This window comes from Miniopterus natalensis, chromosome X (assembly GCF_054644295.1).
Source record: "Miniopterus natalensis isolate mMinNat1 chromosome X, mMinNat1.hap1, whole genome shotgun sequence".
NCBI classification, from domain to species: domain Eukaryota; kingdom Metazoa; phylum Chordata; class Mammalia; order Chiroptera; family Miniopteridae; genus Miniopterus; species Miniopterus natalensis.
Genome location: NC_142103.1, coordinates 21,028,857 through 21,047,590, shown reverse-complemented (window position 1 = coordinate 21,047,590; position 18,734 = coordinate 21,028,857). Strand labels below are relative to the sequence as shown.

General features: G+C 39.6%; 1 protein-coding gene across 2 annotated transcripts in view; it reads right to left on the bottom strand.

The window, feature by feature from the left end:
* Nucleotides 1-351: 351 nt before the first annotated feature.
* The window catches only part of LHFPL1 (LHFPL tetraspan subfamily member 1), a 111,780-nt gene continuing 93,397 nt past the window's right edge, over nucleotides 352-18,734 (bottom strand). For both annotated transcript variants that reach the window (XM_087829271.1, XM_016198042.2), the window contains one exon: nucleotides 352-10,607. In XM_087829271.1, coding sequence (XP_087685397.1) covers nucleotides 10,426-10,607 — 182 coding nt within the window. In that variant the 3' untranslated portion in view covers nucleotides 352-10,425. The remainder of the gene's footprint in view (nucleotides 10,608-18,734) is intronic.

Here is an 18,734-nt window from a genome sequence, read left to right as displayed (position 1 = left end):
GGAAGGGAGAGTTAGCTAGCAACAGACAACAAAGTAGTCCTATGGAGGTCGCCCTAATCACTCATCCATCTTTGGCTATGGTTATGATTTTTCTTTTTAGAGAATAGAGCAGAGACTCAGAGAGTTTAACAGATTCACCCGAAGTCACACAGTTAATTAGCAGAAGATCCAAGGCTGGAACCTGTATCTCCTGGCCTTTTTAGCAGCTTTCATCTGGGCTCTTCACCTGGAGTACATTATTGTAAGATGGTATTAAGTAAAGCAGGTTTTGAGGAAAAGGAGATTAGAAGACAGGGAAAGAAACCCCTTCATTACATTTATTGTGAACACTAAATAAGAATAATCAAACAGTGACCAAAAGCATTGGTGATTTATTGAGCTGGTTATATAACACATGACAATCTAAAGATTCTTAACCATACACACACAATAGTAATGATGTGAGGTTATGGATATGTTAATTAACTAGATTATGTTTATCACTTCACATTGTCTGCATATATTAAATCACCATATTGTATACCTTAAAAATTACATTGTACAATCTAAATACACAAAATTTCTTTCTCAATTATATTTCAATAAAGCTGGAAAAAGTAAACATTCATAAAAGCATTGATAACTATTGGTACTGATATATAAATTTAACAAAGAATTTCTTACTGAATTGATAAAGTAAAACAGTTGTTTTTTTTTTTACAGAACTGATAATCTCAGAAAAGGATTCTTCCAGGCTGAAGAGCAAGTATGTTCACTTGTGTCACCTCTTGGTGAACAAGGGTATTTTAGTCTAGCTGGAATTACACACTTTAAATGACCAAGAGTGAATCTAATTTCTAGAAGCCAAAAATGTGAAATCAGAAGATTGTGATATATTAGAGATACTCTAAGGGCTTGAGGAAAGGGCAGAAGGAGAATAAAGCACCAAATGCTTGACCACTATAGCTGCTCACATAATGATCTATGTGTTAACCTACTTTCCCAAACTCTCTTGAAGTTAGGTTGGAGTCACGTAGTTAGTTATGACTAATGGACTCTAAGTGGAAGTCACGTGTACCAATTCCAGGTTCATAGACTTAAGAGCTGGTATTCCTCCTCCATATTTCTCTTTTCTTCCTATGATCTTAGAAACTACATGTTGGGATAATGGTGTCACAAAATGGGCAAAATCTGAATCCCTGAGTCACTGCTTGGAGGAAAATCTTCACCAACTTGAATTAGACTTGAGTAAATAAACTTTTGTTGTGTCAAGACACTGAAATTTATATTTATCTTCTGTGGCAGTTAGCAGTAACTAACCTTAATGCAATATTCTCATGAAAATATCCAATGCAGTCACTCCTTTGCATGATAACCATATTCCTCCCATACATGTCATTAAATGCATTTCTGATTGTAAAAACTCTTATAAAAATGATAAAAACTCTTGATCATTTAAATTTGTATTAATTCTGCAGAAATTCATTTTGTACCACTTCATTGGAAAACACTTATTCCATAAGGCTATGTAGCTAACGTTTAGATATTTTCTAGGAGTCCCATCAAGAATACTGAGTAATGGAACAAGGAATGCATTCAGAAGGTAACCATAAATATGCTAAAATTAGATTGTGGTGATGATTGCACAAATTTATAAATTTACTAAGAATAGATGAAGTGTACACTTAAAACAGGTGAATTTTATGATGTTTAAGTTATACTTTAATAAGATTGTTTTTAAAAAGAAATCAATTAGGAATAGGTATTTTCACAAACCTTTGCACATGCCTACACATTGATTATAATCACTCCCAAATTTACTTCAAAGAGTTCTAAACACATGTCCATAAAATTAGATATGAGCTAAATAATACAGCCTTCTAAACAGGAGAGCTAAGGATATTATTCCCAGGCTCAGGAAGAAGTCTGGCTAATAACACCTGTGTAGTGAATTTGAGGTTGGTTTCTCTTGGCAGGTCCCCAACAAAGGGGAAAGATAACGGGATATAAAACAGCTAGAAATAGTCTCAGAACATGGAACACTTGGGAACCCTAACAGAAGAACTTCTCATAGATTTCCAAACTCTCACCCACATTATAAGTAACAGACACTAGAGAGTTGACTCCTTTTTTTTTTTTTTTAAATATATCTTTATTGATTTCAGAGAGAGGAAAGGAGAGGGAGAGGGAGAGATAGAAACGTCAATGATGAGAGAGTCATTGAACGGCTGCCTCCTGCACGCCCTCGACTGGGGATCGAGCCTGCAACCTGGGCATGTGCCCTGACCGGGAATCGAACCCCAATCGCCTGGATCCTAGGTCGATGCTCAACCGCTGAGCCACACCCAGCCGGGCTGAGAGTTGACTCCTAAGACAGAGCAACTAGAAGCAATTCTGAACAGGTCCATGCTTAAGGAAAAGCAGTAAGTAATCCAAGGTTGCCTTTAAAATTTATCCCTTCACTTCTTTTCCCAAACCTGTACCCAAGTCCCTCATGTTGCCCATCTGCCAAAGATAGCACATAAAGTTAATGAAGCTAAACTGTTGAGAGCATAATCCCAATAAAGTTTATAAGAAGCAGATGGAATGGACAAGACATAAACCAAAAGAATAATTTCATAATGGTAAAATTTAAGATGTAAATGACAGACTACTGTGGAACATATTATTTTAGTAAAGAAACGTCCCAAATACTCTTAAACTTATACCACAAAGCAACTGCCTATTTTGTAGTAGTAGTAATACAGCAATAATAATAATTACAATAGTAATAATAATAAAACAGCTAACATTTATTTGGCATTTACTATGTGTCACACCTTCTGCTAAGTGCTTAATATAATTATATCATTTAATACTCTCAACCAACCTTTGAGGTAGGTATTGTTGTCAGATAAGGAAACTAAGACAGAGAGAGGCTAAATACCTTGTTCAACATTGCACAGCTAAGAAGCAGTGGAACCTACACCTTGAGTGTTATATACGTTATTCAGATAGTTCAACAGAGAAACTGCAGATCCAAAATAGAAAAATAAAGGAGACTGACATAATTGTGTACCTAGATGACAAGTTCAACACTATGCATGCTCACAGACATACTCTCATTTAACCCTCAGTATAACTCTGCAAGGCCAGTAGTATTGTCCCTACTTACAGATGTGTAAATGACTGTATACTTTCAACAAGTATTCAGTGAGTGCCTACTGTGTGCCAGGCAAGGTACTGGATGCTTGGCCCACAGCAGTCAACAAATAAGGGAAGTTTCCTGCTTTTGTGGAATTTACATTTTTCGTGGGAGGGAGAGGGAAACAAACACATGCAATGAGTAAAATTAATCAGAATAAGGGGGTGGGGATTCCTTGTTCCCTCTCTCAAAAATAACCACTCTCCTAAATTTAGTTTAATATTCCTGTTTTTATTATGTACGCTACCATAATTAGCTAGTTGTAGAAAGGAAAGGAAGCAAAGGGAAAGTCGGACATTGTTAAGCATGGTCAGCTGGGAAGCAGAGGGGCCTGTTTGCCTCACCAGTAAGCTACAGCTTCACACTATCCCCTGGGAACCACCAGTTCATTCCCTGCAGATCACTGGGGGAAGGGATAGAACAAAAGGGAAGGTAAACACACGTGATAAAGTCAATTGGCTCAGGGGGAGGTGTTCCACCATAGAGGCCTGTCAGTCTAACTTGGGAAAAAGATTATTGGCTGGGGGGGGTGGAACCAATGCAAGCCTGAAAAATCTTGGGAAGTTAATTGCTTATTTTGAAAAAGCTCCTGTTTATAACCCCAGGAGAAAAAGCTGTCTCTCTCTCTTGCTCCTGACCCACACTTGTCCCATGTGCTCACCTGTTTTCTCTCCACACTCATGTGGCTTTAGCAGCCACATGATCACTGGCTGCTTGGATTTCACATGCAGGCTCCAGGAGGGAGGCTGTGTACAGCAGCAAAGCAATGGATTGCAGCCAGTAATGTAAACTAAACTAGCCAGATGCTAGACTAGGACTAAGGTTTAAGATGGCACAGAATCTCTGGACATAGACTCTATTTCTGGCCCTGATTTTCACAGCGGGACAGATGGAGATCAGATAGACAGAGATGGGCCATCAGAGGAGCTTCTTTTTGATTTTACATTACAAGTAAATATTACCACCAGACCTCATCCTCTTTTGTGGGTCCCAGCAATTGCTTTTTCTTGCAACACCACAAGAACCTCACTTCCACTGGCAACACACATACATTACAAATATATATGTAATGTGTGTATACATAGATAGATATGCGAGTGTGTGTGTGTATGTGTATTCATAAACATTTTACTTTTCAGTTTTGTCTGTATATCAAACCAAGTCTCATACAACAAGCATTTATTCTTCTCCCAATTCTACATGTCAGCTGGGACAGGTTTTCTTTCCTTCTGAGGCTGATACTGAAGGAAAAGTCTCAGGGGACATGCTGCGCCTTCACATGGGAGAGAGAAAGAAGAAGGAGAAGGAGAAGGAGAAGGAGAAGGAGAAGGAGATGAAGACAAAAGAGAGCAAACTCTCTGGTATTTCTTCTTATAAGGGTACTAATTCCATCATGAGGTCCCCACCATCATGACCTCATCAAAACCTAATTGCTTCCTAAAGGCTCACATCTCCAAATACTATGGAATTGTGGGTTAGGACTTTTAACATATTAATTTTGGGAAGAATTCAGTCCATAGCAATCCTCTATTCTGTTCCACTGGTCTATTTGTGTATCCCTGTGTCAACATTACACTTGTTACGTACTATATCTTTGCATTAAGCTTTGATATCTGAATACTTATGTGAAAATCAGCAAGTAAAGTTACACTAAAAAAAGATGCAGTCTTTACTGGAACTGCATGGAATTTACAAATTTGTTTAGAGAATTGATAGACTAAGATATCAGGTCTTCATCCATGTAACATATTTATCTCTTCTTTTAGTCTTTCCCCATGCTCTTGAATGATATTTTGTAACATTCTCTGCATCTTTTCTAGGATTTAGTCTTTGTGCCTGATGTTATTGGTTGCTATTATTGACCTAAATATTTTTCATTGTCTTTTTCTGACTTAAATTATGTTTCTAAAATTTATTTAGTATGATGTTTGCTGAAGACTTGATAGCTATCTATTATCAGGTTATAATATCCCCTTTTAGTCCCAGTTTTCTAAAACTTTTAAAAATCATTAATGTATTAGAATGATGGCAGTAGAGATAAGAGAAGTAGAGAGAGAAAAATATATTTTCTAGGTAGAAGTTATAGGACAGTGCACATGGATTGGAGGTAGGGGCCAAGAGAAAGAAAGAAATCAGAGATTACTACAGATTTTTGGCAGGAGCAACCGGTTGGAGAAGGGGGAAAGAAAACTAGTGATTTTCTTTTGTACAAGTTAAATTTGAGCAACCTGACCGCGTTTAAATCAGAGCATCATTAGCTCATTTTATAAGATCACCTGGGAAGATTCTGCAATTCTGCGTCTTGCAAGGAACACTGTGCCCTGAAGCATTTCAACATTAAGAGGTAGAACAAAGGCAAAGGGTCAGAAAAGAGTGAGAAGAGCCCCCCAAAGAGGTAGAGTGAAAACCAGCTAAATATGGTGCCTTTTACTAAGATGGGGATAATGAAAAGGAGCAGGTTTAGGGAGAAAGATTTGGATCTTGGTTGTAATATATACAATTTGTCAAGCCTATTAGATATCCAAGTAGAAATATAGAATATGTAGTTGGACTTACGAACCTGGAGTTAATAGGAAAAGCTTGGCCTAGAAATATTAATTTGGGGGTCATCAATATTTAGTCAGTGGTTCTCAAACATGGATGCACATTAACAACACATAGTGACATAAAATTTATGTATGTCCAGACCCTACCCTAGACCAATTAAATTAGAACCTTTGAAATTGGACCTAGGTGTTAGAGGAGTCTTAACTCTCCAGCTGATTCCAATTTGCAATCAGAGCTGAGAATCACTGTTATAGATCCTGGAACTCTTACTAAAACACAGATTCTGATTCAGTAGGTCTGGGGTGGGGCCTAACACTCTAAATTTCTAATGTACTCCCATGCTTTCAGACTATACCTCGCACTTTGAGTAGCAAGATTATAGATATTTAAAGCCATGAGCTTGGATGAACTCATCAAAAGAGTAGGTGTAGACAGAGAAAAGGTGCAAGGACAGTGCTTGTGTTTCTCTATCAATGGTTAAAAATTTGGTGCAAGCACAGATCAGGCAGATAATTACATTTAACCAGGATTAGGGTTTTGTTGGACAAATATATGACAGGGTGAATGAGGGGCAAAAGAGTAAGATATTTATTTAAGAGGTGATTATATTGATGAGCTATGGACTCTAGAATGGGTAAGTAGAAAGGAATCAAAGAGTTGACAAAGTGAAAATAATAAAGAACATGAGCTGAAAGGATAAGAAGTGTTGGTCAGGAATGGAATGCTTGAAATCTGGATTTTGGTGATGTTGCATTTGTTGGTGATGTAAGAAGTGGGAAAAGCACAGGTTGGGTGGAAGAAAAATATCACTGGCAGTAAGGAAGTTAACGAACTTAGAGGCCAACAAGCTGATAGAGTGGTTCACATGGATGTTGAAGTTTACAAAAGGCTGACAGAAATTGGAATGAAAAAGAGAGTGAGCCAGGTGCTAAAGTTTTCGATGGATGAGAGATGACTAGGAAGTCAGTAGGTGATATCAACAATGAAGATATGGTAGTATGATCCAGCATCCCCCATAAATTCAGACTCAGTTGAACTGGGGTGAGACATAGCCATCAAACTTTTTTAAAGCTTCTAGAGGATTCTATTGTAAACCAGGATTAAAAATCACTGTGAAAACTGGAAGGGATGGGGCCATTGGATAGTAAATGTCTTCTATAGTTCCCAGGGAGAGTGGAGGCCAACAGCAGATAGGAGATGCTGTCTTAGAAAATTTAGTAAACACAGGGAAGTTATGTAACTTCCCCAAGGACACATAGCTCAGAAGTGTTTGGTCTGGGGTTCAAACCTTGATTTGTCTGACTCCAAAGCCTTGACTGTCTTCACTTTACCATGTTGTCTAGGTGCAATATTTTAACTTAGAAGATACAGAGAGATATCTTGGAAAGAAATTTAAGTTCCACAAATGAAATTCTAATAGGCCACAGTGGGCAGAAACATGTCTCTGGAACAATTCCAATATTTACCTCTCTATCTACCCCTCTTTATTCCCCTTGATCTTTCTACTTTTCTTTGTTCCCTTTCTGTAGTTGCCACAACCTCTCCAGGAAGGAGAGGCATTACATGAAAGGGAGCCAACATTAGGGGCTGCCCTCATGGATGCCAGCTGGCCTCAATGTCACTCTTCCCCAAATACTGTTTGCTGGGTCCTCCTTTCTGTAGAGGGAGGAAGGTGCAGGACACCAAGCATTTTGTCTTCCCCTACTTCTGCCTCCTAACATATCAGCACTTTTGTATAATGAAAATCTAAATCATTTGTGTGCACACATAGCAACTGTTTATTTGCTGTTAGCTTTGAGGACTCAGTGGGGGTTCAATGTGTTTAGAAAAGAGATCAACTCTGGGAAAGCCTAATCTCATATGTAGACAAAATGAAAATTAAATCTGAAAATGCATCTCTCTACATTTGAAAGAGAGGCCAGTAATAAATATCCTTCAACTTCAGTCCCCCTCCAGCTCAAAATAATGCTTTTAAACCAAGGACACAGGGCAGAGATGACTTTTTGGAAGTTTCCTGCCTCCTGTCTGCTAAGAAAGCTTTACTAGGCCTGGTTGGAAATTGATTATGAGTTCTAGAAATAGCACACCTTTCCCCTTAAGCCACCAAGTGGGATACCTTCCATCTTTTACAAAATGCATTCCCTATTAGTTTTTTTTAAACTTCAATTTTTCCCCCCACTGACAGTCTTCCTTGGGATCAAATACAGTCTTTAAGCTTCTCCACATTAGTATTACTACCAGGAGTGAATGCCAGACTGAATCCTTATCACGTTCTGAAGGGGCAGGCCTTCCCTCTTAGTGCAATTGGTTGGACAGTGTATAAAGTGTCTGCTTTCTAGCAGCTTCCTTTTCCCCTTAGCCTCCCAAGGTTTCCTCTCCTCCAGAAACCTCTTATTGCCACCTATTCTTGCAGAAGTCAGAACTCCTTTTACCAGAACCTGTCTGTTTTGGTTCACCACACATGCTCTTGTAAGGTGGGCACCCACTGCCTGGAAGTCACCAGAAGCTACAGTTGAATGGAGGTATTTATTCTCCATGGGAGCAGGGATGATGAGGAGTGACATTAAGGAGAGGGCATCACTCAAGACAGACCTGAGTGACTTAACACTTGTAGTATACCAAGGGCCACTGCAGGTGTAGAAATTGTAACCCTGCAGACACAAACACATGCCAATCGGGCAGTGGCTGCCCACCTGCCATCTCTGCTAAATGGACTTTTAATGAATTCTCAGTTGATTGTGAGCTAGCCCAGATGAATAGCTTCCCACCTCTCTCCCCTCCCCTCCACACACATAAGATTTAAGTGGTTCTAAAAATCAGAAAGGACCCATGGTTAAGCATTCCATTTGTGTACATGTAGGAAGCATGATAGCCAGCCAGGCATAGGACAAACCAGTCTTTGAGGTCCTCACTTCATTTGTTCAGCCCTCAACCTGACCCATAGGCTCTTCTTCCTCTGCTCAATGGCAGCCAGAGGAGGTAAGTTTAGCTTTCAAGAACCTGCTGCAGGCCACAGGGAAAGAAAACCCAGGCTAATCAGACATCTATGCAAAATACAAGGCCTGACAAGAAAGAAACCGGACACAGGTAGGAAGGAATTTAAATCCAAATTGAACAGGGACTGGATCCCTCTTTGAATATAAACCCCTGCAGGCTTGGTTTCTTCATAGAAAAAAAAAATCTTTTTAAATTTGATCCCCTTACCCTGGAAAAAGAGAGGAAACATTCCAACTGGCTAGGACGTTAAAACAAGGTGACAGTCATTTAAAATAGTTCTTTTAAATTAACCCCTTCTTGATCAGTCTCCTCTCTAGGGTGCCACTACTTCACAGGGTGTTTAGGTATCTGAGCCATGGATAGCAGCAAAGCATTGTCTTCCTGGGAAGCAATGTGTAAGGGAATGGTAGCATCAGGGGCTAACACTCACTGAGCTGTTATTTTTTGCACTTTGCCCCTCCCACCCCCAAGGTTCATTCTCTGCCCTTCTCTGCCATGCTCTGTGCCAAAGGAACCTGACCTCAATGGACTGTAGCACCAGAGTTTCCTATACCCTAACACTCTGGAGTAATTAAAAAAAAAAAAACAGATGAGCTGGACTTTTGAGTCATAGGCCCTGCCTAATCCTTAAAGCTGTAGTTATGGAACAGTAGAGCTGGCCTGAATTAATTGGGTGTGAGGGAGAGACAAATTCTGTCCCTGAGCAACACCAAGTTCTTCTATACCATCCGTCAGCCTTGAGCACATTTGGGATGGAAGCCAGGCCTAAAAATACATCAGCCGTTGGTGACATCAGGGCTGTTCTTTTATGTCTAACTCACCCCAGATGGAGAGGAAAGCATTTGATGAGCAGTGTTTGAAATAGGCTAAGAAACATATCATGGTGGGAATGACTATAAGGCCAAAAGGCCACTGTGGATTTCCTAGTCAATAAAAATGAATTCTGACAGAAATTGCAATAAGGAGCCAGCAGAAACATCCTTGTCATCATGATCATCAAATCATGTTTATTAAGTGCACAACAAATGCTGTTTTATGCTCAGAACATTTAATGAACACCATTTCTGAATCTATAAAGGACTAGAGAATACTTGCCACTATATGTTGATGTCAGTCACCCAGACAAAAGAAAAACTGAACTCTTATGAATATTCTAAAGCATAATGAGGAAGGGGTCTTAGACTATAAGCAATTAACCTTGGTTAATGTTTTCATTCCTGGGAATCACCCTCTCCACAAGCTTTCCCACAAATGAAAAGGAAGAAAGGCAGGATAAAAGAGAAAGAAGTCAAGGTGTAGTCCTGAGAAAGTCTCAAATATTTGAGCAGTGGCATTCTATAGATAGCAATCAATACCAGAGGGAGGGCCACAAGAATGGAATGGCAGGAACCAGCCCTGTCCATCTCCTTGTCCCTTCCTGCACAAGTGTCCTTACCTAGCCTTGTGCAGTTACCTTTCAAGTGAGGATCTTCTCCTTATTTTGCATAAAGGGGTACTTTGGGACTTGGGGGTTTGAGAAAATCATATTTCTTGATGAATTTTGTAAGTAGCCACTGACCCACTGGCTTAAGGGAAAGTGAAAATGAATGGTGAGTTTAAAAGCATGCAACTCTAGGCTACACTGCTAAGAGGTGGATGGCAACTGCCTTAGCCTTAGTACCTCTTTTCAAGGCTCCCTTACCTCTTCTTTCCCACCCTCTCCAACCTTCTGACAAAGCTCAAGGCTTGAGGCAGTAGTCAAGCTCCATGGCATAAGAATTGGTGTTTCTCATGATGCTCTCCACCAACATAACAGGCTTGGGGTTTCTTCCAGCAAAGCAAGAGAGCCAGGTACAGATCAACATGGCTGCAGCCGCTCCACCTCCAGCACAATAATAGGCCCAACCAAGCCTACAAGTACCTGTAGAAACAAGAATAGAGACATGAGGGTTAAAGTAAGAGTAGGAAGCAGTGAATGCAACTGGGATTCCTGTGTCCTCCTTTCCTCCTTTGCTGATGGATGGTATTTGCTTTAGCAAGAGGTTATAAATTTTTATTCTGTTACAGTAGGAACCTGGGGGTGATGTGTGTGGTGGTAGTGGTGATGACGCTTTTGGCAATGATAATAAGACAATGATAAAGTGTCAAGAACTAGGCTAAGGTCCTTAGACATACATCTCATTGATCATTACAATAACTGTATGAGACAGATACTCTTATTATCCCTGTTTTTTTATACATGAAGCAATCAATACACAGGTTAATAGTGAAAAACAATATAGCTAGAAAGTCATAGAGTCAGGATATAAACCCTGGCTCATCTCGACTCACGCTCCACACTTTTTACCACACTGATACACTACAGTGTATGGATTGTTTTCAAAGAACTATAGCCTGTATCATCAGAAGATGTGACAGGCAAAATCATATCTCTTGCAGCTTACTCTATGTCTCTATCCTAACCTAGTTTTAAAATATCCAGGGAGGAAATATAAATTGGAAATAAGGCCAAGTTACTAAGCAGGTAGTTTCAATTTGAAGGAAAATGGGAAAGGTCATCTGCTCAAAAAATCTACCCCACCACCTGATACTCTATCAGAGGTATATTCTTTCATTTGAAGTATTTGGGACTGTGTGTTTTTTCAGAGAATTTTCTTCAGAGAATTTTCCCCCAGAAAATGTCAATGCCCAAATATAGGAGAGCTATTATTTTACCAGGGATCAGAGTAACAACTAACTGTAAAAAATCAAGTACTGAAGGAAACAGAACTCCAGAAATTGGGATAGATGCCCAGTGCTACAAAACTGCAGAGGAGTCCTGGGAAAAGAGGTAAGCAGCAACCCTCACTTACCTCACAGTCTTGGATGAACATAGTCAGTTGGGGATGCCAAGACTGATCTTTGTAACAATTTACTTTTTAATAACAAATTATTTATGCTCACATGGTGCTCAGTGAACCTTAATTTTTCTTCTTTTAATTGACTGGTTGGCATGTCAGATAGAGTCTAAGATGGCCACAGGTTAGGTTGTTTTACTTGTCTAGTCAGGCCAAGCTAGTTTATCTCAAATTTTCCACCTCAGAAAGTCTTTCTACACCAAGTCCTCATTCATGCTATCTCTCCTGCCAGCAACATCTTTTTTATTCACCAGTGCATATTGTCCTCGGACCACTATGTGGGGCTCAAGTCACCTCAACCAAGTAGTCCTCTAGGAATTTGTCTATACACCCTTTATGTGGGTGTACGTGTTGGGTAAAACATTGGGAGGAAGATTTGTATATCACGTATTTTTCATCTGCCATTTACCCTCTACCATATTGTTGGCTCAACAGTGCAGGTGTATTTGTTTATTTCTTGATAATGCCTCCTATGCTCTCTCAACAGCGGGTGCTCAGTATGTGTGATTTAGCCTAACAATACTTCAAAGATGGGTATACTTGAATTTTCAACCCTCAACACCCCAAACTATGGCTTGAATTTTAAATTAAAGTTACAAAACGAGTTATAGTTGTAAAATATTTGTTTCTGGAATGTGCTATGGGCCTTACTACCATAAGGCCTATGCACATTCTGTACCTTCTGCTTACTTCAAGTGCACGTGTACACATACACTTCCCACCATTATATTTCTACTAGTCAATGTTCCATCACATTACAGAGCTTGGTTCAATCATTAATTCCTTAGTAAAGCCTTCTCTGACCTCCCTAAGTCAAATTCCCTTATCAGAGGCCCTCATTAGCATTGTGTACCTTTTCTTCTGTACTTAAAATGAACAAGTGAACCCCTTATCCTTTCCTATGGAAAGTGTCAAATCTTAGTTCTTCAGAGGAAATAGTATTTTACCTATAGACTGAGATAGTCATATAACTTCTTGATGTTCCATGGCCCGGCCCAAAATCATGGTAAAAGCCAGACTATAATAGCTATGGAAACAATGCAATTTTAAGAGAGAGGAGTTGAATCTGAAAGAGAAGCCTTCTTAAAGAAAGAAATTCACCTATCTACAAATTGGCTTCAACATGAATAATTTTGATGGAACTCTGGAAAGCGTAAACTAAAGAATACCATATTGAGGCATCTTGTGGCACCTCCCCTTAGACACATACTCACTAAAAGTATGAGGTTTTATCTAATGCTTTAGATTTCACAGAGTTGACAACTCTAAAAACAGACAAACCTTCAACTTCTGTCATCCTTGGGAGAAAGCCTTGCGTGCTTTATTGCATCTACTACACAGAGAGGAATGTGAGGTTCAGTTGACAATCCTAGGAACGCTCTCAGGAGCAGAGAGGTAGAGGCAGGAATCCAGACCAACTCTCTGCTCTTAATCTGGTGCCCTACCCTCTCCTGGTTTTCTAATCTTCCCAAAAGCCATTTTCCTCTTACAGGACCTTTGACCTGTAAGTTTTAAAGAGGGGGCTCCCAAATCAATTTGTAATACACTCACCTGAGCTTCTCCCTTATCCTCTACAACCCAAATCTCCTGTGCTAATATGGCTGAGTAGACAGGAGCTAGCTCTGGGGTAGGCCCACTGTAAGGCAACGTCCTCCTCTCTCCCATTCTCCCAATCTAGTCTAGACAAGGCAGCAGAGGTCTAATTCTGTTTCTTCACTTGCCTGTCAGGTCATCATCCACATTAGAGTAGCAGTGATATTTCTATTAGAACCAGGGAAAGACTTGCTTCTGTAAATGAAAAGAATAAATGCATAGCATGCCATTACCCAAAAGCCTGAAGCAGGAAGCAAGCCAACAAAGTGGGAAGTTCCAGAGTAGAAAACTGACTAGAAAGGTGTCAATAAACCTTATTGAAATCAAGTCATAACCAGGTATCACTGAGCTAGGAGTCAACACCAAGAACTCAGAGTTTTCTCCACAGAAAGTTTTATTAGGCCAATGAATAGCATTTAAGGCCCAGACTGCTGCCACACAGAAATCCAAAAGAAATAGAGGGAATATATCTTCTATCCAACCCTCTCCCCACAACCCTACCTGTTAGCTCCTTGAGGGAACAGAGAGGTTATATCACTAGCATTGCAAATGGAAAGAAAAGCCTACCTCCTAAAAACTACATTTCAAGGTTAAGAACTTCTGTCAGTATTCACCTACTCCACAGAAAACTGACACTTCTCTGGTGGCCTATAGAAGAGCTTGTGTTTTCTACAGAAGGCTGTAAAATTAGGGAACAGGGGCAATGAACTACCACCTTTTACCTCCAATAATCTTTAGTAAAATCCCATAACCATCTCCAATCCCTAAAACCTATTCCTTGAAGCACTGCTAATACTTCCATTCATCTGACAAAAATTTATTAAGTACCTACTATGTGCCAGACACTTTGAATATACCATCTCATTTAATTCTCACAAGAGCCATAATTATTTCCATTTACATTTGAGGAAACTGAGTCTCAGAAAGGCAAATTACTTTGGCAATTTTCAAGTGTCAGAGTTGAGATTTGAATACCAGGACTGGAAGTCCGTGATTATTTATTTCAACCATGCCAGGAGAGTAGAGCCAAGGTCACAAAATTGGTCCAAATTTTATGGGAAAATATGCCTTTAACTAATCACTTCACCTTTTTGTCTCAATTTTATTTTTCCCTAAATGAAAGTAATTTTACTGGAGAGATTTCTAAAAGCCCCCCTCTAATTCAAATTTTTTCTGCTATGAATGTGATAAATGCTTTAAAAGGCATATGAGTAAAATGCCAAAGGGCTATCCAGAGAAAGAGAAATTATTTGTCGCTGGGAGAATTCAGGCTCAGGCAAGGTTTTGTAGACAAGATAACATTTCAACTTGACTTTAGTAGTGGTAAGTGAGCATCTAGGCACTGGGAGTGGTTGGTGTGTGAGCAAAGTTATATAAGTGAGAAAACAAAATACATGTTTCAGAAAAAGCCCTCCATTCAGTATTGTTTCAGAAAAGGTGCTGTAGTTGACAAATAATGAACTAAATATAGACCAGGAGGGGCCATGAAATCTGTCATCTTTCCCACAAGCAGTGGGGAACAATGAAAAGTTTCTGATTAGAAGATGATATGATAGGGCAAGGCTTCTCATCCTTGGCACTATTGACATTTTGGGCCAAAACATTCTCTGTTGCATGGGAGCAGGGTGGGGAGGGTTATCTTGTGCATTGTAGCACTCTAGCTTCCACCTGCTAGATTTTAACAACTTGTCCCTACTTCTGAGATGTGGAAACCAAAAATATTAACAGACATTGCCAAATGTTCCTAGGGGTAGAGAAGGTGGATTGCTCTCCATTAAGAACCACTGAGTTAGAGGTATGGTTCTTTGGGAAGATTAACCTAAAAAAGTTCGGAGGAAGTTGTACTCGGAAGTTAGGCAGAGACCAGTTAACTAGAGGTCAGGGACGCTGTTACATAAAACAGCCTCTCACAACAAAAAATTATCTGGCCAAAAATGTCAATATTTTTGAGGTTGACAGCCTTCATCCAGGCAAACACCAAATATTTACACTGAATTATCTCCAAAATGAATCTTGATGACTGAAAGATTAACCCAAAAGAATGGAATCTTCTCCTTTAAGAACAGCTGTGTGTTGTTCCTTATTAACCTGGGAAGCTCGCTGGAACTGGATCACGGTCAGCCTTAAGCATTCTAGTATGCTAGCCCAAGGAAGCTGGGGAAGGTCAAGAAGAGAGATCTCACAAGGTATTGAGGAGGAAGCACTGATTCTCTGGGAAACTGAGTCTGAAGAAATCTCTTAACCTACTTGAACACAACTCCATCACGCTTAAAATAGGAGAAAATAGTTAAGTGCCTGCCTAAAGACATAGCAATAGGACCAGATGAGTTCTTGAGGTCCCTTACAAAAATAGCCAGTCTCATTGCTGCCTTGCCTGGTGGACTGAATGCAAACTGACATTGCACCTGGAGATTATCTCTACATACATGCATAGGTATCTGTGAAGAGAAAGATTGGGGAGAGAAGAAGTCCTAATTACAAATTAACTTTATGCAAAGATTCTGGATGAGCCCTGAGATAAGCCTGTTCCTTTTTGTGCTCCTCTATATCATTTCTAACACCCTATCATGAGTCATTCTATCCCAGCGTTGAATTTGCTGTGACAAGATTTCTCATAAAAGTTATTAAGTCATCACTCAGCAGTGGGTCTGACATTTAAATCAAGACACGTTGCTTTTATTCCAAGTTGCAAATCAAATTAGTTTGATGTTTGATTGTATTTACTTTCTGATTCAGCATTAACTTGTATTATTACAACTGACCCCCTTCCCTAGAGCCCCAGTCCTATGTCCTTCAGACACTTGGTGTCTGGCCAGCTGTTAATGGATCATACTGAAGTACTGGGAGAAATTAGCCACAAACCAATGCTTTTGTGAGTGGGGCCTAGCATTGGTGGGGGTTCAGGGTTGCGTATCAGAGTAGGAAAGAATCTGAAGAGTTTAAAAGAGAGGCTCTCTGTGCAGGGGGCATGTTCAGAATACCAGTTTAGGAGCCAAGAATAGTAAAGAACTAATCAAAAGAAAGGTGTCCTCCTTGGAGGAAGAGGGGAAATGCATAAAAAGAGATTGAGACAACTTTGGAAGACAGTTGACTGTCTTACAAAACTAAACATACTCATACCATATGATCCAGCAATAGCACTCTTTGGTATTTATCCAGAGAAGTTGAAAAGTTATGTCCACACAAAAACTTGCACACAGGTCTTTATAGCAACTTTATTCATAATTGTCAAAAGTTGGAAGCAAACAAGATGTCCTTCAATAGGTAAATGGATAAGTAAACTGTGGCACATCCAGATAATAGAATATTATTCAGAGCCAAAAAAAAAGAAATGAGCTCTCAAGCTATGAAAAGGCATGGAGGAACCATAAATGCATATTAGTAAGTGAAAGAAGCCAATCTGAAATGGCTGCAAACTATACTATGCCAACTGTATGACTTTCTGGAAAATTAAAAACTGTGAAGACAGTACAAGGATCAGTGTTTGCCATGAATTAGGAGGTGTAGGGAGGGATGAATAGGAAGAGCACAGAGGATTAATAGAGCAGTAAAAATATTCTCCATGATATTATAATGATGGATACATGTCATTATACATTTGTCTAAACCCATAGATTCTACAACACCAAGAGTGAACCATAAGGTAAATTATGGATTTTAGGTGATTAAAATCTGTCGATGTAGGTTCATAAGTTATAACATATATACCACTCTGGTGCAGAATGTTGTTAATGGGGAGACTGTGCATGTGTGGGAGCAATGGGCATATAGAAAATCTGTACTTTCCCCTCAATTTTAGCTGTGAACCTTAAACTCCTTTATTAAAGTCTTAATAAAAAGAGAAAGAGAGAGGTAAGTCTGTCTTTTGGGTTTCTCAAGTCTGCCCTTTTAGAGAATCATCTGATGGAATTCTAGGCCCCTGAAAGGTTGGAGGAAGAGACAGCGAAGCAGGGAAATGGTAAGCACATAATGACCACTAACACCTATAAAACTAGGCTAGATAAAAATGTAATGGAACTTTCAGATATTTGAAGTTTTTATTTGATGCAAGTGTTGCCAGTATCAAGTTCTGAGAGCTAATACTCCAGAAAAAAACATGCTTGTGACTTAGGATCAGTGGTAAGAAGCCACAAATATTAGTTTGGTGAGGGAGAGGCTGATGGAGGAGATAAGAATTGTGGAATAGCTGGGAGCTTTGGGGTAGGGCAAGAAGGGAAAAATGTGTTTTAAGAATATAAACAACTTAGGGGTGTGAGAGGGGATTGTATTCCTATACAAAGATTAGATCCAAAATCTAGGAACTCAAGGAATCAGGATGTTGGGAGGTAGTTCAGGTAGAATGCAAAGTAAACAATAATGACATCTGTTATTTTATCTAATATACTCCAAAAAACAGGGAATTTGAGACATATTGCTCTAACCTTAGATAGGCCAAATAAAATAAGGAGTAAACACAACGATGGAAAAGGAACTGTAATGGAAACCAGCATATTGCCCTCAACCTCACCACCCAGAGCAGATATGCAGAGATGTCTGCCTGGGAGCCACCCTCCAGGGAGGGCGAGGAACTTCACAACCTTAATCATATCAAACTAGGCTGCCTGCATTGGCCCTGAGGCCAATATCCTCAGCTACAGAGAGACACCTAAGATTCCTCTGGAATTCTATGGAATAGAGAGGGAAAGAAACAGAGAAAGATCAAAGAAGAGAAAGAGACTAAAGGAGGGTTGATGGGTCTAGTGGAAGAAGAAGAGAAGAAAGGTGGGGGGGTGCTTAGGGAACATTAGAAGATTAGAACACTAGAAAACATGTTGCCTATGGGCTGAGAAGTGCAGAAATTAAGCTCTTCAACATTCTTTTTCTTTTTTTAAAATTTATCTTTATTGTTGAGAGTATTACAGGTGTCCCATTTTTCTCCCCAATTGACCCCCTCCACTTTGCTCCCACCCACTCCCCAGGCCTTCACCCCATTATTGACTGTGCCCATGGGTTATGCATATAACTTCTTTAGTTAATCTCTTCCCAACCTCCACCCCCCTTCCCTCTTTCCTCTGAAATATGATCATCTGTTGCCTGTGTCAATGACTCTGGATCTATTTAGTTCATCAGATTCTTTTGTTCATTAGCTTCTTCTTAAAGAAGACCCTTCAACATTTCCTGTAGTGCTGATCTGGTGGTGATGAACTCCTTTAGCTTTTTCTTGTCTGTGAAGCTCTTTATTTGACCTTCAGTTCTAAATGACAGCTTTGCTGGGTAGAGCAATCTTGGTTGTAGTTCCATGTTTTTCATCACTTTGAATATTTCTTGCCACTTCCTTCTGGCCTACAAGGTTTCTGTTGAGAAATCAGCTGACAGTCGTATGGGTGTTCCCTTGTAGATAACTAAATGCTTTTAAGATTCTCTCTTTGTCTTTAACCTTTGGAATTTTAATTATGATGTGTCTTGCTGTGGGCCTCTTTGGGTTCCTCTTGTTTGGGACCCTCTGTGCTTCCTGGACTTATAAGTCTATTTCTTTCCCCAGGTAGGGTAAGTTTTCTGTAATTATTTTTTCAAATAAG